Source organism: Rhamphochromis longiceps, linkage group LG22 (genome assembly GCF_057381845.1).
Source record: "Rhamphochromis longiceps isolate RC_006_pf linkage group LG22, R_longiceps_female_GT1.1, whole genome shotgun sequence".
Classification (NCBI taxonomy): Eukaryota; Metazoa; Chordata; class Actinopteri; order Cichliformes; family Cichlidae; genus Rhamphochromis; species Rhamphochromis longiceps.
The window spans coordinates 4,561,992-4,589,968 of record NC_140577.1 but is presented as its reverse complement, the minus strand read 5'-3'; the positions used below and the strand labels follow the sequence as shown (position 1 = coordinate 4,589,968).

The window sequence follows — 27,977 nt, the reverse complement described above, 5'->3', positions numbered from 1 at the left end:
AACAGAAATCTCTGATAATGTTTGTGGTGTCAGCTTTTTCCTTTTCAAACTGTGCGAGAGAAGAAGTATCTCATGACATTCACGCCTAATGTGTTCAGCATATTCTGCACAGTCTGCATCGTCACTGGTACCTGTTTAAGGCTGACGGGGGGTTGAACAGCAGGCTCTGGACACGGACCCCAGTGAGGAACCTGAGCCCTGATGATGGGGAGGGTGAGTGCAAACACCAGAGCCAAAGGTAGCTTCATGGTAAAGATGTGGCTTTATTACCTAAAGAGAGTATGAAAGAAAAGCAGGTAAGGTAACACAAACCAAAAGAAACATGGCCAACGCAAACAAGATTACTGCTACATCAACTCAGGCAACATTTTTCTTGGCAGAAATAATCTAATATTAACTAATTTATAGTTTAATCCTTCGCATGTATCTCCACAGATTTCTCTTACCTCTGTGTTCCAGTGGTTCAGATATGTGCTCTGTCTTTAGAGATAGAGAGACAAGGCCGTGTGACCGATGGTGACATGGAACTGAATCTGAGCCCCAAAGAGAGAATAAGAGTTATGCTTTTGCACCATATTGTGTTTTCACCGTTCTTTCATAGCAAGAAGAATGATTTTCAGTCAAATGATCCCTACAATCAGTATATTTAATTTCAAAATCAGCCACCCTGGAAATCAACCTACCATCTGGATAATTGTCAGATACTTCTTCCACCACAGGTACTTTTGGATCTTAGGTCCACAGGAGGCAAGACTGTAATACAGGTACATCAGGACATGGATCATCGCATTCATATGTGCACCAAAGAATGCTGCAGTAGAAGAAACAATAAGTTTTTAATTTTGTTCTGCTTACTATAGTTAAAAAAAATCTTAAACTGAGTTGCTCTGAACTCCTGCTGTCTGTATCCAATAAAAAGACAATAGTTGAGGGGGTGGGAGATACAAACAAGTGTAGGTCCAGGGGCCCATGAATCCAGATTAAACTATCCAAGCTACATATGACGATACTATGCTTGTGGGTTTCAGTGAAATTTGTCATCTAGCTTCCTCATCAGTGTTCAGACTCAGTTTACTCTCAGTCACAATCATCTACTTGCAAATATACATATAGCTGCACCTGTGTTTACTAATTAGCAAGTGATAGCGTGTTATCATGCTAAATACATACTGTGAACATGATAAACATTGTACCCAATAGTAAACTTCAGCGATTAAATGCTATTACTCTCAACATGTTGCCTTGTTGGCATTAGCACTTAGCTCAAAGTGCTCCTCTGCCTGTGGTATACCTTTACAGAGTTGCTAGCATGGCTGTTAATATGCAGATGCATATTATAAAAAAAAAAAAAATAAGCTCAACAAACAACAATAATGAATACATTAACCAGTAGTGAATAAAAGGTTTATAGACAAGTAGCTCCACATGTTTGGTTTAGCTTCCTGAAGCATCCACCAAGGCATTTGTGTCTCTTCCCAGCCCTCACCCAGTATAAACCACAAAACTACAGAGCCGGTGAAGGCTTTATCAACAGCAATGCTGATAAATTCATATATATATCATATAGCTGATGTCTGCTGTGTTGTAAGCTACTCACACTGTCCTCCTGCCACCCACTTGATGCCAATCCACCAGAGCGTGAACATGGAGCAATGATGGTAGACGTGCAGGAAGGTGACCTGGTTAAATTTTTTCCTCAGGATGAAAAACACAGTGTCCAGATACTCAATGCCTTTGGAGATGAAATACCTCCACAGAGCTCCTGCCACCTGACTCCCGCAGAAATAAAGAAGGGGAAGAAAAAGACTGTTAACATATGAACATATATGATCAAGAGCTACATGTGTGTGAACTCTGATTTTGGAAATCCTAACCTCGACCCGAGACTGACTCACTTGTGGTTTCTGTTTCAAACTACGTCATAGAGCAACAGGAAGGAAGGTGAAACTGAACACCATTCAACTCCGGCTTGTACTTTTTTCTGATAACAGGCCCGTGCTCTAAATGTATGGATGCCTCTCATGTTTCTAAAAGCTCTCTGAGTGACGTGTCCCTGGCAGGCTGACTGTAATTTTCTGAACCATGGGTACAGTGGAGAATTATTAACAGGTAGGGATCTGGTTCCAAGGAAACTAATTATTGTAGACACAAAAGTCTTAAGATAGTTACATAAACAGCTGAAGTCCCACTACTATATTCAGAGTTTATCTGTGTGTGTGTGTGTGTGTGTGTGTGTGTGTGTGTGTGTGTGTGTGTGTGTGTGTGTGTGTGTGTGTGCAGTTGGGAGAGTTGGGGTATCCAATTTCCTTTTTTTTGAATGCCTTCTTGTGAACGCTGTCTGTTTTCCACATTCTGCAACGGTAAAATACGACTTAGAGGCGGATATTTGTTTTACCTTATGGGCAACAGTTGTCTGGCTTTGTTCTTGCTGTTGACAAAACTCGCCTCATGGTTGACTCTGAGAAAAAAACTCTTTCCCACAGAGGGGAATAAACTTATTCGAATATGAGCTTTTTTCCACTAAGACTTGTTTTATGGGGAGATGTACGAAATTATTTACCGGGTTACAAGCAATGATAATATCGGATGTTGACTCCTCAGCGTCATCATTTTCTATCTATTGAGAAATCCCATTGTAAAAGTAATGAAGAAAAAAACTATTCTGCCGTCTCACTCCTCCTTGACCCGCGGTGGGTGTGTGTGTGTGTGTGTGTGTGCGTGTGTGTGCGTGTGTGTGTGTGTGTGTGTGTGTGTGCGTGTGCGTGTGTGTGTGTGTGTGTGTGTGCCTTCTTGCGAACGCCGTCTGTTTTCCACATTCTGCAACGGTAAAATACGACTTTGAGACGGATATTTGTTTTACCAAATGGACAATTGCTGTTGACAAAACTCGCCTCATGGTTGACTCTTTCCCACAGAGGGGGGTGCTTTAATAAACTTATTCGAATATGAGCTTTTTTCCCCGCTAAGACTTGTTTTATGGGGAGATGTACAAAATTATTTACCGGGTTACAAGCAATGATAATATCGGATGTTGACTCCTCAGCGTCATCATTTTCTATCTATTGAGAAAACTTATTGTTAAAGTATTGAAGAAAAAAAAACTCCTCCTTGGCCCGCGGTGTGTGTGTGTGTGTGTGTGTGTGTGTGTGTGTGTGTGTGTGTGTGTGTGTGTGTGTGTGTGTGTGTGTGTGTGTGTGTGTGAGTGAAACAAGATCGCCTGTCGCTGGTTTGTTTTTCAGTCTCTCAAAAGGAAAAGTAGTATTCACTAAGGGATAGTTATTCGTTTTTTACACATAGGCAGCCTGTAGGTTACAAGCGGATAGAAAGTTCTTCTTTTCATCACAAGCTATGGTGTATCTTAAAGGTTTTTTTACAGCGTCTGTATTATAGGAAAATAAAATACTATTGAAATCTCTACAGGAAGTCACTCTTTATTTCCATTACAAACGCCGGTGCAGCTTAAGAAAGTAAAATTACATCCGCTCTGTCTCTCTATACATCACAGAATCATCTGCTGCATCACCGCTGTGCTTAGGGAACATGACGCAACAGGTCTGAAAATGACTAGACACTTCCGGAGTATTTCCGGTAGGGTCATAAGGTCCGGATCGAGGCCTTCCATAGTAAATATGCTGTATTTGAATATGTCATATTCAAAGCCTTCTTCTTTGGGAGAGCAGATCTCATCGGACACAGGAACGCTGCGGGGCTGCAGAAGGAAATCCATCTTGCGTCTGGGCCTTAGAAATTGTGACGGACTCCACCTCTCTGCTTTTTTATTCCCCTCCAACAGATGGCGCGCTTCCGGAGGTTTCCCCCTCCCTCTAAAAACTTTTTTTCCCAACAACAGATGACGCGCTTCCGGAGGTTTCCCCCCTCCCTCTAAAAACTTTTTTTTCCCAACAACAGATGACGCGCTTCCGGGGTTCACCCCCCCCCCCCTTCTCAGGATGCAATTCGACACGGTTAGCAACAGATGGCGCGCTTCCGGGGTTCACCCCCCCTTCTCAGGATGCGATTCGTCACGCGGGGGGTTTCCCACCCCCCTTCTCCGGATGCGATTCGTCACGCTCATTACACGCTTCCGGGGGGGAGGGGCGGGAGGTCAAAAGGTCGTGATTAGGGCCATCAATCACTTCGGATCAAATTTTGTCATAAGCTGTATGGGATTAACTCTCTATTGATGTAAGGCATAATATTATGATCTCGGAGGTCTTAGAAAAATGTGTGCTGTCCTGATTTAAAACAGCACCTGCTTGGGGCTTAGGATGGACCTGTTTTAAACTTTGTTCTTTAAAAACATCTGCTGTGAGCCAGATTAGACTCTCTGCAGTTAGTCAATGGTGCACGGAGGAGGACATGCAGGAAGACACCATAGTGAAACATGACTTTGCTTCAGAGACAAAGTATTTTTGCAGCTAAAGGAGGGGTCCAGTAAAGAATTAATAATAAAAGGCTATGGGTGCTCAGGGATCCTTTTTTATGCACTTTATTCTTTTTTTGCTCTGCGATCTAAAACCCAGTACACGGTGTTCCAGCTATAAGAGACTCTAAACAATTCATGGAACTATATCAACTGCCTTAATTCTTTGTGGCTTTCATTCAACAAGCTGTTAGAAACATTCCTCAGACATGACGTTGACATGATAGCATCACACACTTGCAGCAGATTGGGCCAATGCTGCATATCCATGATGTGAATCTCCTGTTTAACCACATCCCAAAGGCGTGGAGGCCATTTGAGTACAGTGAACTCGTCTTCATGTCAAAGAAACCAGTTTGAGACTAAATGAGCTTTGTGACATGGTGTTTTACCCTGCTGGAACCAGCCATCATAAAGGGTAGGACACGGTGAGTAGCGATAGACACGATGTGGCATTTAAACAATGCTGAGGTGCTACTAAGGGGTCAAAAGTGAGAACTGTCTCTTGCTAGATATTTTCTTTATTTTGCACCATTTTCTGTAAACACTACAGATGGCTGTTTGGGAAAATCCCTGTAGATTAACAGTTTCTATAATACTCAGATCGGCCCATCTGGTACCAACAACCATGTTCAAAGTCAACGTTCTTCCTCATTCTGATGCAACTCTCAGTTTGAAGTTCAGCATGTTGCCTGGACCTTGTCTAGATGACTACAAAAAGTGTGAAAAGGTATACCTAATAAAGTGTCTGGTGATGATTTTTTACACACACACACACACACACACACACACACACACACACACACACACACACACACACACACACACACACAATCAGTGGACCGAAGAACAGACCACAGCAACAAATGGCCAAATTACCAAAGCTTGGATCTGATTTCCCTTAACATGAATACTTGAATACTTAGCCCTGTACAAGTCTAACAGTACATTCATAACGTTAATCAGGACGTCAGTGTGGATGAAAACACCAGAGTGCAACCTCAGTGCTATTGCACAAATTAAGTGCAGAATGTACCAAGGTAATGCACTGTCCCCACTGCTGATCTGCACATGGGGGTTGGGACCTTTGCAGCTCATCACTAAGAACTGTTTCAAATATAGTTTCAGAAATGGAGCAACCATCACCACTTCCGCTACAAAGATGATATCAAGCTATATGCCAAGAGTGAGCGAGATATTGACAGGATGCAGTGAGGACGCAATGTCATTTGAACTGGATAAATGTGGCAGAACATTCCAAAGAGAGGGAAGTGGATCCATCCTAAAGGGGTGTAATGCAGAATAACAAATATACAGGACAGCTACAAGTACCTGGGCATCCCCAACAGGAACCATGTTGAACATGCAAGAAGATCACCCACAGCCAAATACCTCCAGAATGTAAGACAGATACTAAGAAGCCAGCTCAGGGATAGGAATAAGATCTGAGCCATCAATACAAACTGGTCATCAGATACCCAACTGGAAGAATAAGTGAACCACAGTAGGAGATACATGACACTGATGTCAAAACACGGAAACCTCAAAAGCAACAGAAAGAGGGACGAGCAGGATTTGTGAGTTTCAGAGCCACAGTTCAGGAGGAAATATGGATAATCTACTCGGATGGCCCTCCGAGATTAGCTCTCAAAGACTGACTCGGGCAGTTCAAGTCAGCCATTGATAGGGAACAGAAGGAGACATTATCATGGAAGATCCAGTACTTGCATGGGATGTACCATTGACAAATAGAGGAAGTGGGTGAGAAATCCTACCAGCCTAAAGGACATCACAGAGCTGTGATCCTGGCAGCACAACAATAGGCCCTAAGCATCGAAGTCACAACAGTGCTAAGGTCCTGTGATCCTTCTAATTCCAGACAAACAAGCAGCTGCATAGTGATTTGTGAATAGTTTAGGACAGGATTTTCCAACTCCAGGCCTCTGGGGCCGGTGTCTTGCATATTTTAGATCTCACCCTGGGTCAACACACCTGAATCAAATGATTAGTTCATTACCAGGCCTCTGGAGAACTTCAAGACATGTTGAGGAGGTCATTTAGCCTTTTAAATCAGCTGGAGTTGGACACCCCTGGTTTAAGATCTATAATAGGAAATCTTTCATTGTATTAAAAAAAGGCAAAAAGAAGGAAAAAAAAAAGACTTAGCTACTGTATTTGCATAATAATAAAATTCCCTACAAAACAATGCTTGTGCTTGCAAAATATATTTTTATATAATGAAACTGCAACTGCATATGCAGGAATGAATGATATAGCTCCATAATGTTGTGTAAATTTACCATCATGTTTAAAATTGGCAGCATGCCCCCTCAATCCCATCAACTCCCATATTTAAAGGCATACATTTTCAGGCACTGTACATTCATTTACACATGCACTGCAGAGTGCAAGTGTAAATGTTTGTCAATGTGAAACAATGCAGTGCTGAAAATAAGGGCACTGCTGGCTTACCTTGCCTGCATGCTGAAGGTGGAAACAGAATTGCACACAGTCGATAATGTAGAATCAGATAGCGTTTGGAAAAGCAACCTTAATTCCCCAAAGGAGGTTTTATTTTTTTCATAGCACTCTTTTCGCTTGATCACATAATCACTGCCTGATTAATATCAGATATGAACAGGTCAACAGGCTGCTAATGGGAGATGATAGCTTGTTTACCAGACAACCGCAGTCTGGGAATATGTGCAAGTGGGTGTATGAGGTTTCCTTTTTGAGTTAGATAAAGAATAGTGTGTGTTTGGTGCTAATGTGTTGAGGTGCACATAACTTTTGGACCACATGATTCATATAATTATCTTCACTTTTGTCTGCGAGCAGAACATGCCAAAATGTTATACTTTGGGCATCAGCGGTACCCAGTTGTTTTTTGTTTTTTAAATCCAGTTTGATTGTTTAAATATTTAACAATTTCAAATTTATCTGCTTTTAAAATTTCCCTCAGTTCAGACCAGAAATAGTGGATAAAAAATAAATCTGTGTACATCTGTGGTGCGAGGTCCTCCCAGAGGCGTGGTTCCTCACTGGCTCCAGCTGGAGCGCTGGCTGGCACACCTGTGTTTTATTAACTAATAACTCACCTGCTGCATTTCAGGATGGGCCCAGCTATCCACTCCTTGTCTGGTCATTTCAGCTGAGAGCATGTTAGCATGTCTTTGTTTGATTTGGTCTTTCTGGTACTTTCCCTTTAGTGGCTAAGACAGGTGGCAAAAGTACAGCCATTGTTCACTTAAAGTTGCAGTGTGTAAAATCTCCCCACTAGATATCAGTAGATTGCAGTCAGTGAGATTGTGTCTTCTTACCCCTCCCAATCAAGAGTGTAATCCTAGCTACAGTATCTGCTGTAGAGAAGCAAACTCGGTTGTGTTTATTCTGAAGGAGACCGTAAAACCTCATGAATGGAGTCTGACACAAGTTGAAATGCCAGTGAAACTCACATCTGTCTAATGATAGTGACGCTGTGCTGTGCTGTTAAGGACATCCTAAACCTTTCTGTCATTTTTGCCGCTGCTAGCTGGCAATGGGGAAGTAGATATAACATTGCTAGAGTCAGACACTTATAAATAACACTTGTGAATAACCCCTTGATGTAAGAAATTCTTCAACATCTAGGACTAGCTAGATATTGAAGTATTGTCACTATAATTTATGGACATCTGCATCAAAAATGCATTTCTGGCTTCTTCTCACTTAGACTCCTGAGTGTAGTGCTGTAAATGATGCATAAATTATGCTAGTCTGCCTTTTTGTTTTAGCCTCTGTGTGTGAAAAGACATGCTCTTTTCCACCATGTGGAGAGAAGTTTAAAAAATGGTAATGATGAGATGATAACGAATGAAGGACACACAAACCAGGGAAGAGGAATTCAAAATAATAAGATAAAATCTCACATTTCAAAATAGCAGTAATGCAGTATTCCATGTCCATATCTCCACAACCAAATCCTCAAATCATTGCAGCATTTTTTTTTTTTTCTCAAAAATCCAATGCCAGTTTCACCAATGCAGCTTCATGGCTAATCTCAGGTTTCCTTGATTTCTGTTCATTTTGCTGCTTTCCTGTAGCTCTGTTGAATCTCCGTGTGGTCTGGTGTATTGATCCTGCTGTGCCCACAACTGTGCTGGCCTTCTGTCTCCTTTTATACCAGGTGACTGAGCCGGTGCAGTTCATTTCATATTTTTAGCACAAAATCACAACAGTCACCTTTAAAGCACTTTTATATTGTAAGGTAAAGAACCTACAATGAAATGAACCCCTCTTAGTAAGCATTTGGCGAAAGTGGAAAGACTCCTTTTTAAACAGGAAGAACCAGGTAAATTTTCAAAATAAAATGCAAATAGAAAACTATTTTGTACATAAAATATTAAAATTGGTTGAGCCCTACAACACATTAAGAATGGTAATGGATACACCATTACAACCTGTGTGCACTGATACAAAAAAAAAAAGGGGGGGGGGGGTTAAAATCGAGTTCTCAAGCAGGTAGAAAAGAGGAAGGTTATTAGTTATAAAGAAGGCAGGAGGTGGATGCTAGGGAATGGACGCAAAATACTGTGGGAACCCCAAAGGGAGGAACTGAAAGAACAAAGTGTGAAACTTTACTGTCTGATATTATCTTGACTGTTCAGATGCAGTTCTTTAAAATGGGAGCGACTGAATACAGATGTATCAAAGAAAACAAAAATGACTACACATTTAGCTAACATGGGCTGGTGGCAGATATTGTGGATTAAAGTTTTTGGATTCTCTGTCATTTACTGTACATAGCAGATTCAAGTCTCTTTAACCCTGGAGAACCCATGGGGTCAAATTTGACCCCATGGTTTCCCCAGTAAACCAATGGGGTCGGCTCTGACCCCATTGGTTCTCCAGGGTTAAATTTAAGACCTAAGTACAGGTTGCTATAATAGCTTGCACAAACAACCTGTGTTGGTTGTGGTTGTTTTCTGGGGGATTGTCTCCTCACCTGTTGCCATGGAAAATAACCAGTCTAAAAACATGCACAGTAGCTGCAATGCTGTCATTAAAATTATATTCATACACAAATTTCAACTAAAACTTTTATAACAATGGGTTTTTGCACCCCCCTCCCCCCTCCTTATGTGCAGTCCTGCAGATAATACTTGTACAGGATGGCTATAATTATTTTAACATGCTGTATATTACAGCACACTGGTAAGTTTTCCATTTTAGGTGAAATTATGCCAAATAGTTGCTGGCCTGTCAGCTCAGCCCTCAGGTTTAACAGATAGATGGGGAGAGGGTGAGTCATGTACGAAGGAGTAAATTCATCCCACGGACTGAAAACCTGTCAGTATCACCGTGTACTCTGCCTAAATTGGCCAAAATGTCATCATCTTCCAGTTTGAGAACTTCTGTGCTCAAAATATAGTTCATTAAAAATGTTTCTGGAAGCTAGATGTTGCAGACTGTAGTTTAAGGTCCACTTTCTATCACAGTGGTCCCTTAGTATAGATATTACCATCTATGGTAACATGTCTGTGAAGGTTCTCAGACACAAGCTATGGTAACAGCAAGCTTTCTCAGGAAATCAGTGGACTTCAAGTAATTCCACTAATGGGAGAGAAATTTCCAGCAGGAGTCTCTGTTGCATGGAAATGTGAAGTGGAAAATCAATCTTCCAGTTCAATTGAATTGAAAAGTAGCTGCAGGAGTAGCAAATTGGGACCCTTAGCTAACCTTTGGAAATTCATTTCACAGGCATTTCAGATGTACATTTCAAAAAGCGCTTAATGAAAGCCCTACAGTCTCACAGGCATGTCCACGCATGCTTGAATCCACATTAACGAAAGTACAGTAACACTTTAGCCACAGAATGAATTGGAGCCTGCAGTGTTACAGTCTTGCTTCACCTATTTGGCTACAGAGGACACCTTGATAAATTGCTCCTGAGATAATCTCCCGCAAGCAGTCATGACATGCTGTCAGCAAACAATCGCCCAACCTCATTAGCATTGTGTATTGACATCAGTGTAAATCTCAGTTGAGAACATTAGCATGCTGCGGAGTATTGATGTCCTTGTAAATCAACATTGGTGGTAAATACAGCAGGTAGGACAAGGACTCGAAGCATGACTCACTTCCACAAGCTAACATGGATACTGGAAAAAGCAGGCTTTTCAAGGATCACACTGGTGGTTTTGAGAGTTTTCTGTACAGAAAAATAACAGCTGATGATGTATTTTCTCTGTGGGCTACATTCCTGGAATTACCCATGAATGTGAAAGTCATCACTTCTGTGCAAGATGAGTGGGAATGGATATTTTAAACCACTTCATTAAAATCAATCTCACCTTTTGTGTTGCTTGTGAAAGTAAGTTTTCCATTTGGCACCATCTTCATTTGAGCATGCTGCCAATCTGTATTGCGCTTATTACAGACCGAGGGGCAAAACACATGCTTAGATCTTTGAGAGATTTCCCCCCAGCCATAAGGGGCAACAACAAACCCAATTTCACACTCAAAAACAAACTTGGAAAAGCCCAAGGAGAAGAGATTTATCTTTTTGTTTTCAAATGGCATTTTTCAGCTTTAATGAAACTAGAGGCTTCAAGGATAAAAGGCTGTTATTTCTCTAATTTGAGCTTTCTTGTCTCCTCTGTCCTCTTGCCTCAAATCAATCTCAGTATGGCTTGTTGAAGGATGTCTCAATTCCTAAAATCCATCTGGAGGTTGGAGGAAAGAGGAGGGTAGCCGGAGGAGATAATGGAGGAAGCACAGGTGTATCCTTTGTGGAAGTGTTTTTACATTCAGTGTATACCCAGCAACAGTGCCTCGAGGCATCTGCTGTTGTGACTTAACACTATATAAATAAAATTTAACTGAATTAAAGTGTTGTGCTACATGCTGACTCCTCAGCGAACTCGTATGTCCTATTCATAAGTTGATTCCGTTATATAAGATGATCAACCACCTGATTAAATTCCTTCACAGGACCAGGTTTATGTTGTTATACTGCAACATGCTGTAAATCCAAGTAATTAGATTAAATCAAATATGAAAAGACCTCATGAGCACCCCTACACCTGAGAGCATAACACATGGCTGTAGGTGGTCCATAATGAACAATTGTCGTGTAATTTTGCCACATGTCAAATTTAATCGACATTCCTTTAAGCTCAGAGGCGAGGATGTTTCATTCCTGTTAAATACCTGTTGCCTCAACTCCTTTCTCTGCCACTCACATCCTTGGTGAAAGAGACTGAGACATGAGGGGAAGAGTTGAGGAAAGGAACTAAAGTACAAACAGAGAAATGGAAAAGGGGGTTTGGTAAATAGCTAGCCAATTACTTAAGCTTTTCTAAATGGAATAGAGCGCTTTATTGTCATTGTACGTGTATGACAAAATTGTTGGTGCTCCACACCAACTGCGCTGGAATAAATTATGAAAAGGCAGCAGGAATAAATAGCAAACAGGAGAAATATATACAAAAAACAAGAGAGAGGCACATATTAGAGAACAAGTTGCAAAGTACTTGGAAGTAGTGCAAAGAAAAAGACTATACAGGGCCTGAGTGATGTGGGGGTTACTGTGGCTCAAATGTCGTGGATGAAAATCAATTGCTATAAATACTTGTACCATAATTCTTTATGGCAGAAATCAGTCACAATGCTTTTAACATTCCTCAGAGAATTTGGTCATATTGACACAATAGCATCACATAGCTGCTTTAGAATTGTCATGATGTAAAACTCCAATTCCTCTGCGTTTCAAAGGTGCTTTATTGGATTGAAGTCTAGTAATGGTTGTTCAAGGAACTAGTTTGAGTGTTGTGAAGCGAGCCACCAGAAGATGGGTACACTGTGTTCAAAACAGGATGGGCATAATCACAACAACACACAGGTAATCAGCTGTGACATTTAGAATATGTTTAGTTGGCATTCAGAATCCAAATACTTTATCAAATCAAATCAAATCACTTTTTATTGTCACATCACATGTGCAGGCACACTGGCACAGCACATGCGAGTGAAATTCTTGTGTGCGAGCCCCACAAGCAACAGAGATGTGCAAACACAACAACACAAACGAGCAAAATACAAGAATGGCCAACCTGAAACTAATAAATATATGTACAATATATAATAGTGTATGCATTTCTGGATGTGTATACTAAATATTTTCCTACGTGTGTGTGTGTGTGTGTGTGTGTGTGTGTGTGTGTGTGTGTGTGTGTGTGTGTGTATACACATTTTTACAAATTAAATAGTAAAAAAATAAAATAAAATAATAATAATAATAATAATAACAATAAAATATATAAAATATACAGAGTTGAATATGTGCAAAACAAGTGGCATTTATATACAGTGTGGAGTGCATAATGTTGAAATGTTGTTTATTAATCCCTAAGGAAATTATGCAGTTTATTGTGTATCAGGTTATTAAATCCGTTGGCATCTGTGACCCTTGAGGGGCCCAACGTATGGCATAGAAATATTTCTAAGCCACCAGCCTGAGCTGTTAATACAAGGCAATCAGTTTGCTGTTTTTAGCTGACACGAGCGGCACTCCTGCTGCTGGAGCCCATCTACCTCAAGGTCCAACGTGTTCCAACAACAGGTTATTTGAGTCACAGTTGCCTATCAGGATGAGCCAGTCTGGCTATTCTCCTCTGACGTCTGACATCAACAAGACATTTTCACCCAGAGAACGGCTGCCCACTGGATATTTTCTCATTTTGGAACATTTTCTGCAAACCTAGAGATGGAAAATCCCGTATAATTACATTGTTACATGTGCAACTGCAGCTCTTAACTGTTCTAGGGCTTAATCGATAGTTTGAGCGGGCCAAATCTTCTTTTTATGCTTTGAAAAATAGTTGATGATAGTTTATATAGTGAAGAATATATATGCTTTGTAGTTCCCAGGTTGGATGGTATAGAAAACCTTGTTTCAAACAGGAGACCTGCTGTAGCGTTCCTAAACAAAAAGCAAATCTTCCGCTCTGCAAAGAAGACAAGGAAAAAAATCTAATTTAAAATGTGACATTTATTAAGTGTATTTCAATATCTTCACCTAATTCTGTTTAGTTTTCAAAAGTAGAGCTAGTGGAGCTGACTGCCTCACATATGCTGTGTTGCATCGTGAACTTGTTTAACATAAATTTACAAATGTGTACAGAACGAGTAAAGCGCTCATGCTAATCCGAACGACAGATGTCTTCTTTTGCAACAAAACTCTTCATTAGTTGAGCTTGCCATATTAAATGATTTTGATTGTGTTGTTGGTTCCTCTGGGCTCAGGGCCCGGGGCAGCTGCAGTCATTACAACACACACACACACACACACACACACACACACACACACACACACACACACACACACACACACACACACACACACACACACACACACACACACACACACACAGGCGTGGACACCTGCCCACTGCTTCTCCACTATAAGTGCACCATTTCAACATTTATAGCACGTTTCAGGGGATTTAGGGAAGTCCCCTCTGAGGCATTTTCTCTTTATCACACCTCTGCAGAGCTTTTAAGTCACCTGGTGGACACAAAACACTCATTCTCAAAAAAATGAGTTAATTCTCATCAACATTCATAAAAGAGCAATGAGTAAGAGTTAAAGTAACCCTCAGCTAAAGACAAATTTAATTTACCATATCCATCTGTTGTGGTGGAATTCTTGACCAGTGGAAATGCTTTAACATGATGCTCGTTTTGGAATCGGCTCCTTTATCCAGCTGGAAGATTTAATGATGGAAAATAGGTTTTATCTTTATTATTCATTGCTTTGTATTATATATTCCAAGTTTTTACTGCCTTTTTAAATGTCCCGACTCTTTTCTCACAGTTACAAATTTTGTTTGTCTGTAATGCTCAACATAAGCTTGCATTCAATTTCTTTGAGTTAACATCTCAACACTGATCAGATTTGAGACAACATTTCTGCTTTAGGTGAAAAAAAAAAAAAAAAGTTCAGAGGCCTGAAGTAGGAGGAAAACGCAGATGATAAAATAGTTATATATTCTTTTATATGGGTTAGTGATTTATTTACTAGTCGTTCCTCTAAATTGCAACTGCACTCTTCTCGCTTTAGAAAATGGGGTTTTCAATTAATGGTTGGCACATAGCTGGAGGGAAACAGAGCTGTGAGATAAAGGGCCTGCATCAGTGACTTTACTGTATCATCACACACTCAGACCTCAGTGAGGTTTGGAGCAAATGAGATAAAAGAAGCTGTGCCCAGCTATATGAGGTTTTCATATCACTTAGATTGCCAAAAAAGAATGGGGGGGGGTATTAATCAGTTTACTTTCTTAACCGTGTGCCCAATTCAGGGTCACCTGGAAGCTGGGGCATATCCCAACCATCATAGTGTGAGAGCTGGAATAAAATCTGGACAACCACACATATTCACATCAGTACTGAATCCCCTTCAACATCATCTCCTCCAGTTTCCCCACAGCCACTCACATGGTGGCTATTTTTAGATCTTTTCCTGGAAATCTTGCCTAGTTGCATTAAGCACTGTGTGGATTCGCCCTGAACCTCAAACCTGTGCGAAGAGCAAACATCAGGTTCTCTTTAAAATTGACCTGACTACTGACTAACTGAATTGTCTCTTTGGTGAGAGCATGATCTCCTGCTACAACCGAGCAGTTTTCAATTCAAGAGTTTCCACATCCAAAGACTGGGAGCATGTTCGCATTCTTTTCAGCATTCACGGGGTTGTGCACCATGAATTCTCACCTAGGGTAAGAATGATAATGTGGAGTTGTACTCTAACTTCCTGAGGGATCTGAGGGTGAACATTCAGGGGAAATTACCTGAATTGTGTGCAATCCAGTGCCGAGCCACTGCACATTGAAACCACATGTGTTCTTTTCACCACATAAACATAACCTTCACTCACTGCTGACCCACTCGGCAAATCTGTCCTTCTGCAACTTCAGCGACATCCCAGAAATGAAAATGAGGTGGAAGGGTACAGAAGAGGGTACAGGTTGAAGAGGCATACGTATAAGAAGACATTACGGTACTTGCAGAGACAATCTGAAAATAGCAGGTACACTAGAAGCTTGTATGGATGATCTTAACGTAAAATTGGCCAATTACAATTCAAGGAAGGGTTTTCATTCATTTCATTCAATGCATTCATATAATAAACCAGCATTAAAAAAACAAAACAAAAAAAAAACCAATACAAGGCCCAAAATATTTCCCACATAAAAGCGGAGTATTTTAATAAGTAATTTCGATGGCTGTACCCAGCAGCTTTTACCCTTGAACACACTTAAGGGGAAAAAAAAAAATCCTGAAACAGATCCTTCAGATACCAGGGTCTCTTGATGTCCGGGATTCATTTTGGTCTCCATATCAGCTCGCTCTTTCTGTTTCTCTCACCAGATTAAATATGGGCTGTGTACAGGAATGTGTCTCATTTGGTTTACCTCTGCCCATAAGAAGTAATAATGGGCTCCTGGATGCACAGCAAATGAGAGATTTTTATCCTCCTGTAGAACGCCACAAAGCAGCCGTGTGTGTGTACGTGTGCGTGTGCGCGTGTATATGCATGTGTTGAACTCATATTTTGAAAAATGAACAAAAGAATGACGTTTTATTCTCAGGAAATTCTTAAGAGAATTTTTCTTGAGTCTCCTTTCATCCGAGGAGTGCAAACCTCTGCACAATCCTGTTAATCTCCAGATATATCTGTGCTGTCAGTTTGGCGATGGTGTTGCCATGTTTTTTTGTATATGTTGTATAATGTATTAGGTGGAGGCTAAAGGGGAAAAACATACCTGCTGCTCTGCGTTCTTAGCTGACACCATGCCTGTAACCTGGACAAGCAGCTTTAAAAATAGATGAACAATGGAGAGATTTGTTACAGTGGTGCCATGTGTATACTGGAGCAAAATGTGCTGCCTCTTGTCTTGTGTTGTCTCAATATTCTCACATTACTTGTTTTCATCACACAAAATCAAGTCAATTTGTTTTTTTATACCATCTATTAAAAGCTGTGGCCTCAAAATAATCAGCTGGCATTTTTGAAAAAATAAAGAGACCAAGCTACAAGGTCTTTGTGCCCACGTCTGTGCCCATGTCTTAAAGTGTCTGTGATGACTTCATTGCAATCAATCATTCTGGGCACAGGTGTCAAATGTGTTCCTCATTATTCCAAGAAAAGCCTCAAACAAACCTGCTAATTAAACTGACCCTGAGGAGAAAAGAGAACATGACTTTATATGTAAATTATGCAGCTTCTGTGAAAGCTGACAAAAAAACATTGTTAATGAAATGCAACTTTAAAGCCCCAGTGTGCCACTTTTATAAAGGATATTTTGCATGTCAAAGTTCTCTTTTGCTGTCAGAGAAACCGCCCCCCAAAAAACAAAAATCATATACAGATGCAGTAGGGACAACAGCAGAATATATTCTTAGTGAAACTTACTGCTGAAGTCATGATCAACTCACTTTCTGCAAGTGTGCCCCAGACCTGTGGCTGCAAAACAAGCCCACATCATCAACACTCCACTGCTGACAGTTGGTGTGAGATATGTGTTGATATGTGTGTTTGGTTTGTGGCAAACATAGCGCTGGTGCATTATGGTCAAACATCTCCACTTTGTCTCGTCTGTCTAATTGTTCCAAAAGTCTTGTGGCTTGTTCAACTTTGTAAACCTAAGCTGTGCTGCCATGTACTTTTTTTTTTTTTTTTTTTAGAGAGACAAGAGTTTCACCTGGAAAAGCCATACTTGTTCAGTCTGATTTTTTTTTTTTTTTTTTTTTTTTTTTAAATTGCACTGTCGTGAACTTTTTAGAGTCTGAGATGTAGCTCTTGTTATTTTTTATTCAGTTTCTCTGAGCACTGCATGATCTGGCCTTGGTGGATTGTGACACCTTAATTATAGTGTGTTGTTTTACAGGAATGCAGGAGGACAAAAACAAGGATGAGGCCAAAATTAGACTTATATGACATAACAAAGGTGACACAGGTAGATCTTATTGGTTTCCACCTATCTATAAGGAGGGAAAGAAATCAAGGCAGGAAATAAAAACAAAACCCCCCAAACTAATATTCAAAAAGCTCAAAATAACTGTAATAAGCGAATAATTCAAACATTAGGTCAAAGAAAGGGAAGAACAAGAGAACGCAGAGGGCTCGAGGAATCTGAGATGCTAGAAATGCAAAGAACTACAACAACCCTGACTGTTACAGGGTCCATGGCATCACATGAGCACAAACTATTGGCTTTTGCTTGAGCCTGAATGAATTGGACAGGCCAATTGGATGTATCACCCCATTCACTCTGCTTTATTGATTAATTTATTACTGTAGCTAAACTACCTATAAATGTTCTTTTAGTATTGGATGCATAGAAAATGTTAGCAGTAACCCAGTTCAGTTCAATTTACTTTATTTATATAGCACCAATTCACAACAACAATCATCTGAAGGTCCTTTTCTAAGAAAAGATTCTGTAATATTTGTGAGGTTATTATACTATCTTATGCCACCTTTATACTTCTAATCAAAGAATTGTTGAATCATTATACGGCTATAGGCCACCTTGGAATAAAGATTGTGAAATCATTACACTGTTTTATGATGCATTATACTGTTTTTTAGAGAATCATGGCCTTATTTGTCTGATTAGAAAGAACAGAACATACTGCACAGGAAGCCAACGTCATAACTTCGGCTCACTGAGAGAGAGAAAGAAAGTGGATGTTTAGGTTTTAAGACTTTGGAGGGTGTCTGCCAGACACTTCGAAATCTGGCGAACACCCTCCTGTCCACATCTCCCGTCCGGACGTTTATACTCAAAGTGTTGTATGGAATAAAGAGATTGTTGATTGAGTATTTATACTCCGAGTGTTGTTCTTGCTTCAGCCCAAAGATCAAAGAATTGGGATATTTAACATATTAGAAAGAAAATCCAAACAATCAGATGACATCTCAGGGTCAAGCATGAGATGTTGTTGTTCTTGTTGTGGTCCAGAGGTGATGGGGCAAGATTTTGTATGTGAGACTGATTTTAAATTCAACTTAATTTAACCTAGAAGCTAATATGGGAGAATTTTGGGCTGTTTCTAGTCTGTTAGTATTCTCATTGCAGTATTTTCGCTCAACTGAAGACTTTCATTAAGATAGCGAGTTAGAATAATCCAAGCATGAAGTCACAACTAATAATGACTTTAACTGGTAAGTCAATGAATGCCATAACCTAACCACCACCCTGCAACTCTGCACCATCATTTTACAAAAATATTAATAGTAGCACTAAATACATTTTGCATCTCAGCTCATTAAAAGTTGGTGAGTGGGTGGAAATGTGACCTAATGACATTGAGCTCTTCCAAAACATCAACTTCTTCACAGAATTGTTGCATTTTGCATGTTTAAATATATTTACATGCAATTTTTCATAGTTTTTACAAATCTGTGGTTCCACCTTTTTTGTGTGTCTATGAAACAGAAACTATCACCGTTCTCATATCTCCCTCTTTGGGGTGTTTTCGCCTGCTCATTCTGGGGTAGAACCTTTTCTGCACAGGAGGAATTTTTAGGTGACAAATTGTTGCAGAACCTGTTTATATCATATTTTTAAAAAAAAGCAATAACAGTCAGCAGGTGCTATGCTGGTTCAAAGCTTTTGCTGGCAATACTGCTTGCCTTCCTACCTTTGTTTCACTATCTGTGGATACCAATGTAAAACAAACTTAAAGCAAGTTCATAAGAAAGTAAAAAAAATAACAGTCTTTGCACCATGTCACAAAGTTAGCCCCCTCTTCCCTGTTGGGCAGCTTGCAGCCATTGGCCTGCAAAAAATGTGGTCTCACAGTCTGTGGGCAGACCGTATGGAGCGTGAGTGGAGGACCCAAATGCAGACAGAGAACAAAAGGTGAGCTTGAACAAAAGGTGAGGCTTTATTGGGCTGATACAAGAGAAACATAAATACAAGGCAAGATAAACATAAGCTGTGATGAGACTGGAAAACTGGGAAACAACTATGAACACTTTAATACCTATGAAACTATGAGAACTACAACACGAGGTACATGACTAGACAAGAAGAACAGACATCCTGACAAAGACTAAATACACACAGGTGATACTTGGGGGCAGTGGAAACACATGGGGAAAACAGCTGACACTCAGCTAAATCCTAACTGATAATGGCAACACAAGAACTAACATTATATTCAATATAATATAAGAACTCAAGATGAACTCTAAATGCTGAGTCACAGACCCAGCCCCTGACATATGGCTTAAAGCCTGAGTTGGAAATGTGAATCCAAACCGACACGGTCTATGAGACATGGAGATCTCACCTCAGTGGCCAGGTATCTTAACTCATTCACTGCCATTGACGTCTATAGCCGTCAATGGCAGTGAATGAGTCAATGGGTTTAACTCATTCACTGCCAATGGCTGGCAGTGAATGAGTTAAGGGAGACCCTCGCACTCTTTGGTCCAAAAGAGATGGGGGGTTGTGGTCTCTGACACAAAGCAGCTGAACAGTAAAATCAAACTGGTTTTCATCTCCAGTTGGTGCATTTATTACACTTGCCTGCCTTTCCACTACATGGACCTGCTAATATCACTCCAGTCCTTTAGAAGCTGCCAGCAGGTCTGTTTGAGAGTTGCTCTGCAGCTGCCAGTAACTTGACCTGTTTACCTTGCCTACCTGGCCGCTGTCTGTTTACACTAATGGATGTGTCCATGGACTAAAAATCTAAAACTCTCAGCTCTCTTTGTCTTCTCGAGCGTCCTTGAGCAATTTTAACTTGCATTCAGTCATCCAGGACGAAAGTGGCAGCTAAAAGCTTAAAAATTTTATTCTTTATGCCATTTAAATGCTACCTGTCATTCCTCTAAGTGAAATTCACAAAATGCAGACCTGAGGAACAACTGTGCTTTTTAATAAATTCTAACACAACTACACAATAACATGACAAATAGTAATGAGTTTTCTTTTTCTTCCAGATGTTCTTTTCTCTGAGTTTCAGAGCAGAGTTTTGTTTTCCCATGACATACATGTTAAGAGGCTTTTTCACTCTGACAGGAATACTGTTCTGGGAAAACAGTCACGTCTATCAACATCTGTGTCGAAAAACTGCCTCACTTTCTTCACATTTCTGCAAGAAAATAACACATGGTGCCAAAACACAAGTGCTGGCAACTTTAATTAAAAAAAGCAGCCAGTGCACGTCGGTCTTAGAGCAGCTTTGAGCACATCTAACCATTTTCTCTGCCTAGGATGACTAAACACTTTTCTTCCTATGACTTAAATAGATGTGTGATTACTTCTTGGCCTGTCTTTCTCTGTACTTTCCCTCTTTTTATCCTTCGCCCGGGGGAATTGATGGAGATGTGTCGGGGGTCCAGAACCACAGGTGTTAGGACCTAGCCAGTAATGAATGGCTTCCAGCTGAATGTTAATCATGATTAACGAGTGAGAATGGCCAGGAGGCAGCGGGGCCTGACGACAGGGAGCTGACAGGGTGTAGCAAACAGTGCACACAGAGCGGCGCAGCAGGGGGGCAGTTTGGCCAGCCAAGGACAGACATGTTGACACTCTCCCGCATTTCACGAATCTTGGATCGTCGCTTTATAGGGCACAAATCTGTTTTCCAATGAAGGTAGTGGTATGGCAAACTTTATTTTTGAGATGAGATGAAATATGAGTAATGCAATGCCTGTCAATTAATTTTAAATATGTAATATAGAACAAAATTCCACTCTTTTCATAAGAGTACAGTCTATTTTGACGTAATATTTGTGCTCAGAACAGTTCTTATCTGTGTCTGCAGCAACAACACCACAGTGGAAATGGGAAGATTGGTTTCTTGTGGCTCTGATTAAAAAAATAATCCCCACTGTACTCCCTGCAAAAGTTGTTTACATGCCAGAGGAATCACTTCAGCCTCACTGCAAAGAAAGAGGGAAAAAACACGGTGAGAGAAAAAAGAAGAAATGAGCTAAAACGATTTGGTATTTTCAAAAACTTTAATGAGTGCACCTCGTCTTATGTGTTACACATGATAAGATGTATTTGCAAAACCAGCGACAAAACACAGCTGCTAAACCATTTCCATCAAGACAGAAAGATATATTTAGCTTACTGTGCACAACAGGAAAGGTTGCAGAGGTATTTGGCAAGTCCATGTTGGGACTCCTTTTTAAGGTATGTATCCCATACACTGAATATTCATGCAGAAGGAAGTCTTTACGCTACTGCTACTGAATGGGGTAAAGGGTATTTGTTGCAGATGTGATGTGAAGTAGGACTCCTGATGAGCTCAGTGGAAGCAGCCAGGGAAGCAGGTCCTGATGAAAAGTGCATGAGGGTCACATTTATCTGACACCGACGGCAGCAGAGAAAGGAACACTTTGAAAGTTTCACTGCAATGACATGTTTGGCTCAGACAGTGTAGCAGAGTCCGACTGTGTCATGCTTTCAGCTGAATCACTCAGTCAGATGAGTAGGAATATACAACCAGCGTGATGATCTCAGTGTTTTTGCTCACCTTTCATTCTGTGTCTTTATTCTAGATGTAACAGTTTGTCCTCTCTCTGCCATATATATGGGTTTACTCCTGTATGCCTACCTTATTATAGAATTTATGTCTCACTCTAAGCATAATCGGGTAACAACACTGACAGAGGTTCAACTCTTAGCTGTTGTAATGTGCCGTAAACAAGCTGCAACAACAACATCAGCTAGTGTTCCCATGGCTGTTTATAGGAAGTATTTTCCTATGTTGCTCCCAACATTACAGCTGGAATAACTTCAGTATTCTCCACTAATTAGCAGCTGTCAGTGTCTGAGTTGCAGTCATACACTCTATCCCTCCAACTTGTTAACCCAGTAATCTACTGTTAACTTAATAACATAAGAGGAATGCAAAGTCAGCAGACATGATGCTAAAGTTAAGGTTTTATGTTCTTCTATTTATTTAATTGATGAACTGTTGAAGGACTTATGTTAATATTTTGGTTCATTTTTTTTTTTAATCTTCTAACCTTGTACTCTGTACTTAAGCCCTACTTCAAGTATTGTGTTACTATCGTGACAGACAGTGTACATCTCTTTTCATACATGAGGGGAAAACCACTCTTAATAGGAGAGAAATGCAAAGTGTACAACTTCTAGTGACCTTTTTAAAAAAAATACTTCCACTACAAAAATGTCATCTGTGGTTCTCAGAAATGCTACTTTAATTTCATGTATAATACTCGATGCCTGGGCTCCTATTTATAAGCTGTGGATAGCCTCTGGGGAGTCTTATTTCAAAAATGTCAGTTTTATCTGTCATGATGGTAATTGCATTTTAATTGCTTAATTGTTTTGTGAATAATCTTGTGAATTGAATTTAACTGAACTGATGTCATTGTGGCTACATGTTTTATCTACCAGAATGTTGTTCTCAGGTGAGCTTAGGTGGTATAATTTCTGATTTGTTGCCATCATAGAAATGATGCATGCAGTATATGTAGAGATATGCAGCATCAGGCTGCCCATCTACATTGTTTTCTTTTCCTTTGTCCCATGTGGGTTTGAGATTGTGCTCTGTGGTTATGTGATATAAAAGCGAAGGAGCCTCTCTGAATGATAATTTGCTGTCAAAGTGATTGGATCAAAACTGAAAAGAATGACTTTTCCCCATTTTGCATAGAACAAGCATACTTGAAAAGGCAAACTATCCAACTCTGTGACATGATAGCGCATAAAAAAACAAGCAGCAAACGGAATGAGAGAAAAATTTCAGGTCGACTGTGCAGATCATACTCCCAGAGGCATTCATGCATTGTTTATTTTTCCCTTCATAGGAGCCCTGAGGGAGGAGGAAATTACCTTGTCGCTCATCAGCGTGCTGCTATAATAGCTCTGTGTATTGGCCGTATGGCAGCAGTAAACATGGACGCTGGAGCGTGTGCAGCTGTAGGCGGGCGGGACAGGTGCTCGTATGAATCAAGTGGGAGAGTGTGTGTATGTTCAGGTAAGTCAGCGCTTGTGTGTCGCTGAACCATCTGGGCACACTTTGCTCCAAATGTGAGGATGGCAGAATTTCTGTGTGTGTGTGTGTGTGTGTATCTGTTAACGTTTCTACTTCTATGCAACTCTGCATCTGTTAGTGGAGAATCAGCACGTGTTAATGAGGGAGATTACACTTCCACGCTGCATTAGACACCATCACTCAGCCACAGTCAAAGGTCAGCTGATGTATTTTGTGAGGGTAGTTCATTGTGGCGGTCGATGACATTGACTAGTCTCATAGGTCAAATCCCAAATTAGCCTTCTGACCTCTCCACTTTGACGTTTACTCATGAACATTGACTGTAAGCGTGTCTGACTTACACTTTTCTGTTTTTTGTTCCTCTAGTTCTGTTTTTGTCAGCTAACTCAAAATCAGGGTTTTTAAGGTGCCACTTTGACTTATTTTTCCTCACTTGCAGTTGGTTATGATTACAACCAATTACTGCATGATATGTGTCAGAATTTCAGAAGTCTGTCTATATTTGTTCATATGAGCATATTTTAATGCAATCTTCTTTACTAAAGGCAGGTTCAAACACCGGAATTGGTAAAATTAGGGTAAGTCTATGAGCGTCTTGACAACATAAACTCAATATTATCTGTTGTTTGGTTTTTCTATTGTATGTGAGTAAACATCTGAAGAAAAAGACAGAAGAAGCTTTTGAGAGTGCAGTCTCACAGTTTAACCAAAATTTATAGATAAAATGTCAATCAGGATCATCAGTATCTAAATCAAATAGCAGATGAAGAATAAGGCCAAACTAATTTGGCAAGCTAAATATGTTTAATATTTGCTGTACCTATGTAAGGATCAGGATTAGAATCTATACTTTTACTATAATCTCCTGGCACCATGCATGAGAGCATAGTGTAGGTAGTGCTTATGACTCCAGCATCAGCATATATTTTTCCAGTCTTGCTTTTAGTTACTCAGTAACAAAGATTGTATATAAAAGCTGGACATAGTTGAAATGAGGTCAGTCCCTGCTCAGTGAAGTCCTGTTGCAAAACCATCACCATCCTGTTGTTTTTGAAACTGCATATGAAGAGTGAGGCATGACTCTGACTGTGAAATTGAGGGATAGTGGCTCACTGAGGATTTGTTAGACAACCAGAAGTCATTTTCCATTTAGAGGTGTCGCCCGCTGCTGGTCAGTCTAATGTGGTCTAGAAATGTAATTTTAGCCATGTCACCTTCACAGTTTGGTTTTTTCTGTCACACGTGTTGACTGTATGTTACCGAGATAGCAGTAAAAACATATATTCAGCAATTTGCTTTCATCAGTTAAAGCAGCATTAGATCAGACATGATGATCTAATAAGCCAGTTTAACATGCTTCATTTGCAACAAACAACACCAGCGATGAGCTACGTACAAACCCTGACCAAGAGGATAAATGATGAATGGTATGGATACTGAAAGGAAATCTTTTCTGCCTGCACCAATAGAATCAAGGCTTATGAGCAAAATAGAATCTCAACAGCAGCAATCACAGACTTCTGTTTTCTTTTCCTATCTTGTGGTTCCTTTAAGTATCACAGACCCGAGCTGCAGAACACGAGGCTGCTTTGTGGAGTTTAGTGACATCGGTTTACCAACCCAGAACAACTGTGGGTGACACCTACTGAGATTACCAAGTGCAGCTTTAAAACACCTGGTGTGGATAAACGTCACAATCAGTATGATTTTTCTTCATGTACATACAAAATATGATTTACTGGGGTAGTATTTGTGGAGACTTGTTGACAAGCAGATCACTGACACATTTGGTTCCTGGGAAACAAAACCTCGCACTCTCAATGGGGAAAACAATAAAAACTCGGAAAATTTCAAACTGTTCCTCAGCTACATCTAGACTAAAAGATGTGTCAGCACTCAGAAATCACAGATGCGTGTCCTCTTCCTCACGAGGAGTGCAGAGTTCTGTCAGATGCAATTGCCTTTTGTTGTTTTCTGATAACTTGAAGTAAGGAATGAAAAAGAATGACACTTCATACAGTGTGAAGCTGAGTAAACATAAAGGCGTACACACTCGGTTTCTCTCTATTGAGAGTCACAGACTAACACAGATACAGTGCTGTGAAATGCGAATACTTTCTTCCTGTTTTCTTAGTTGTTTTGCACATTTGTCACACTTAAATATTTCAGGTCATCAGGTAAATTTTAATATTAAAGATTTTCAGAGTCAATAAAAAATACAGTTTTTGCAGGAATCACTTTCCTTGGTTAAGTTGAGTTTAAATGGAACACAAAGGCTCATCTCCTCTTTCAAAAAACATGTTGATGATCCCCAAGAAAATATTCTTTTTTGGAAGGTCTGAGTCCTGTTGCATAAAACTAGCACAAAATTTCATGAATAAATGATGCCAACAGTCAAATGGTGGTGGAGGTGTGATGGTCTAGGTCTACTTTGCTGCTTCAGGACCTGGATGACTTGCTGTAATTAATAGAGCCATGAATTCTGCTCTCTACCAGAAAATCCTGAAGGAGAGAATCCGGCCATCAGTTTGTGGCCTGAAGTGAACTAGGGTTATGCAGCAGGACAGTGACCTGAAACACAGCAGCTAGTCCACCTCTGGATGGTCCCAAAAAACGAAAACATAGGAAAAATAAATGTACTGTGTTTAAATATTAAACCTAAATTATAAAAATAAATCCATCCTGTATTAACATTTATTAACAATACCTTTTTGACTAAAACTGCAAAAGACTGTGTGATTGCCTTTTACATCCATGAGTGTTTGCAGACACTAAATATGAGTTACAATTGAAAGAAGATCGTTATTTCCATCCACACTAATTAAATTTGCCATTATTGCTCTGTTCTGGATGCTCTTTGCCCTTCCATGGTTTTGCACAGCAAGCAGAAGGCGGCAGCCAGACCCTCCTGTACAGAACAGAGCCAGCATCAATGACACTAATTAAGGGTGTACTCATGCTGGAATATCTGTAATGTGCCTGAGTGCGCCGAACTGCCAAAGTTCAGTTTGTTTGACTAGTTCAATCGCTGTGTGCTTTGTCTGGGCACGGTTACGTGAACCTGCTCTGCTTGAAAATGTGGGTCTGCTCGGATAGCGCCATCATTGTCCCCGAATGACAGCTGCCTCTGTAAAATGGCTTAATTGAAAAATATGTTCCGGGACAATGCGTTATCACGTTTCCAATTAAACTACAAAATGGATAAAATCATTTACTTTTCAAAGGTGTGTTGAGGGGTGTAGGGGATGGGAGGGGGTGATGATGTGATAAATGGATGTGTATTTTGGCCTGGATTGCTTTTTGGTTGAACCTGATACCAGGCAGCTGATTCTACTGCACGTTAGATACAGCATGGCGAGGAGGAGCTGGGGTAGAGTTGTGTTGCAAAGCAGCTTGTAGATGTACATTCATTTGCACTGGAAACTAGTGCATCAGAGGAAAACCACACCCATCCATCCATCTCCTTAACAATTTATCCATTTTAGGGTTGAGGAGTGTTTGGGTCTATCCAGCTGTCAGAGGGCAAAACGTGGGGTTACACCCTGGCTAGAACGCCAACCTATCCCAGTGGCTAATACAGTGAGAGAAACAATCATAGTGGATCACATAACTTCTACCCTTTTTTGGAAGATTATTATGGGGTTTTTAAGAGGAGAAAAAATAGACACTGTTATTAGAGCTTGCATTTGCATTGCGTTTATAGAACAAGCTCTTATCATGACTGCAACTTAAATGTTTCCAGGTCATCTAACTCAGTTAAGAAGCTTCCTAAGCAAGAAAGAGTATTCCACCACAACCTGGAGTGAATTTTCCACCGCACTGGCTGCCTAGCATCAGTTTGTCAATGACTTTGTTGATACTAAATTGAATGGGAAGAACTTCCAGGTGCGATATATTGTTGGATGGCATTGCTTAGCTCAGTCTTCCCACTTTTCATCGTTTTCCTCATCGTTGTCACCTGCTCTTTTTCTTGTTTCTCTGCCAAATATGAGATAACATCCTATATATCCCGTCTAAATTTATGCCTCACATCTAGTAACAATGTTGATGTGGGGTTTTAGTTGTTATGACAACACCAGAGTGTCGTGCGGCATGGCTGCAGCAGGATTGTGTGTTGAATGTCCAGCAGTGCGTTGAGCCACCGTCTCTCTGCTTGTTTGTCTGTCCCTGCCATCCTGTCTCCCCCCTCTGTCTCCCTGTCCATGTGTCTGCCCGTTTGCCCTTCCTAATTGTCCCCCGGGGACAATAAAGATTGAACTGAACTCTGTGATCTGTGAGTGACTGATCAGCTGTTCGTTGCTGGGGTAATGCAATCTCACTGTATGAGAACCTGTCGACCTTCGCAGCTGTCTATCTGCCCGCCCGTCCGTCCGTCCTTCTCCTCGAGTCTGTCAATCAGTCCCGCCGCCCCACCCCCCCTCCCCATGACTCCATCGTCTGGCTGTCGTCGTGCCGGTTTTCCCATCTCCCCGTTTAATGTCTTCCCATCTCTGCTGCCTGCCTGTCTGTCTGCCCACAT

The 27,977-nt window shown here is 40.5% G+C and overlaps 1 protein-coding gene across 1 annotated transcript; it reads right to left on the bottom strand.

Moving 5' to 3' along the window:
- Positions 1–139: 139 nt before the first annotated feature.
- Positions 140–27,977, bottom strand: LOC146643167 (very long chain fatty acid elongase 4-like). Its single transcript, XM_085396952.1, has 5 exons — positions 27,778–27,977; positions 1,598–1,806; positions 684–811; positions 447–533; positions 140–270 (listed from the first exon to the last, which is right to left on the bottom strand). The coding sequence occupies exons 1-4, from the start codon at positions 27,975–27,977 to the stop codon at positions 483–485; spliced, it is 588 nt and encodes a 195-aa protein (XP_085253078.1). The 3' UTR covers positions 140–270; positions 447–482.

What these genes read in the sequence shown, in the direction of transcription:
- LOC146643167 (XM_085396952.1), bottom strand. Translation starts at nt 27,977, where the DNA reads ATGTGGGCAGACAGACAGGCAGGCAGCAGAGATGGGAAGACATTAAAC. An exon ending in GGTCGACAGGTTCTCATACA is followed by an intron (nt 1,807 to 27,777) that starts GTGAGATTGCAT and finishes ATATGTTAACAG; the next exon opens with TCTTTTTCTTCCCCTTCTTT. An exon ending in GTGGGTGGCAGGAGGACAGT is followed by an intron (nt 812 to 1,597) that starts GTGAGTAGCTTA and finishes CTTCTACTGCAG; the next exon opens with CATTCTTTGGTGCACATATG.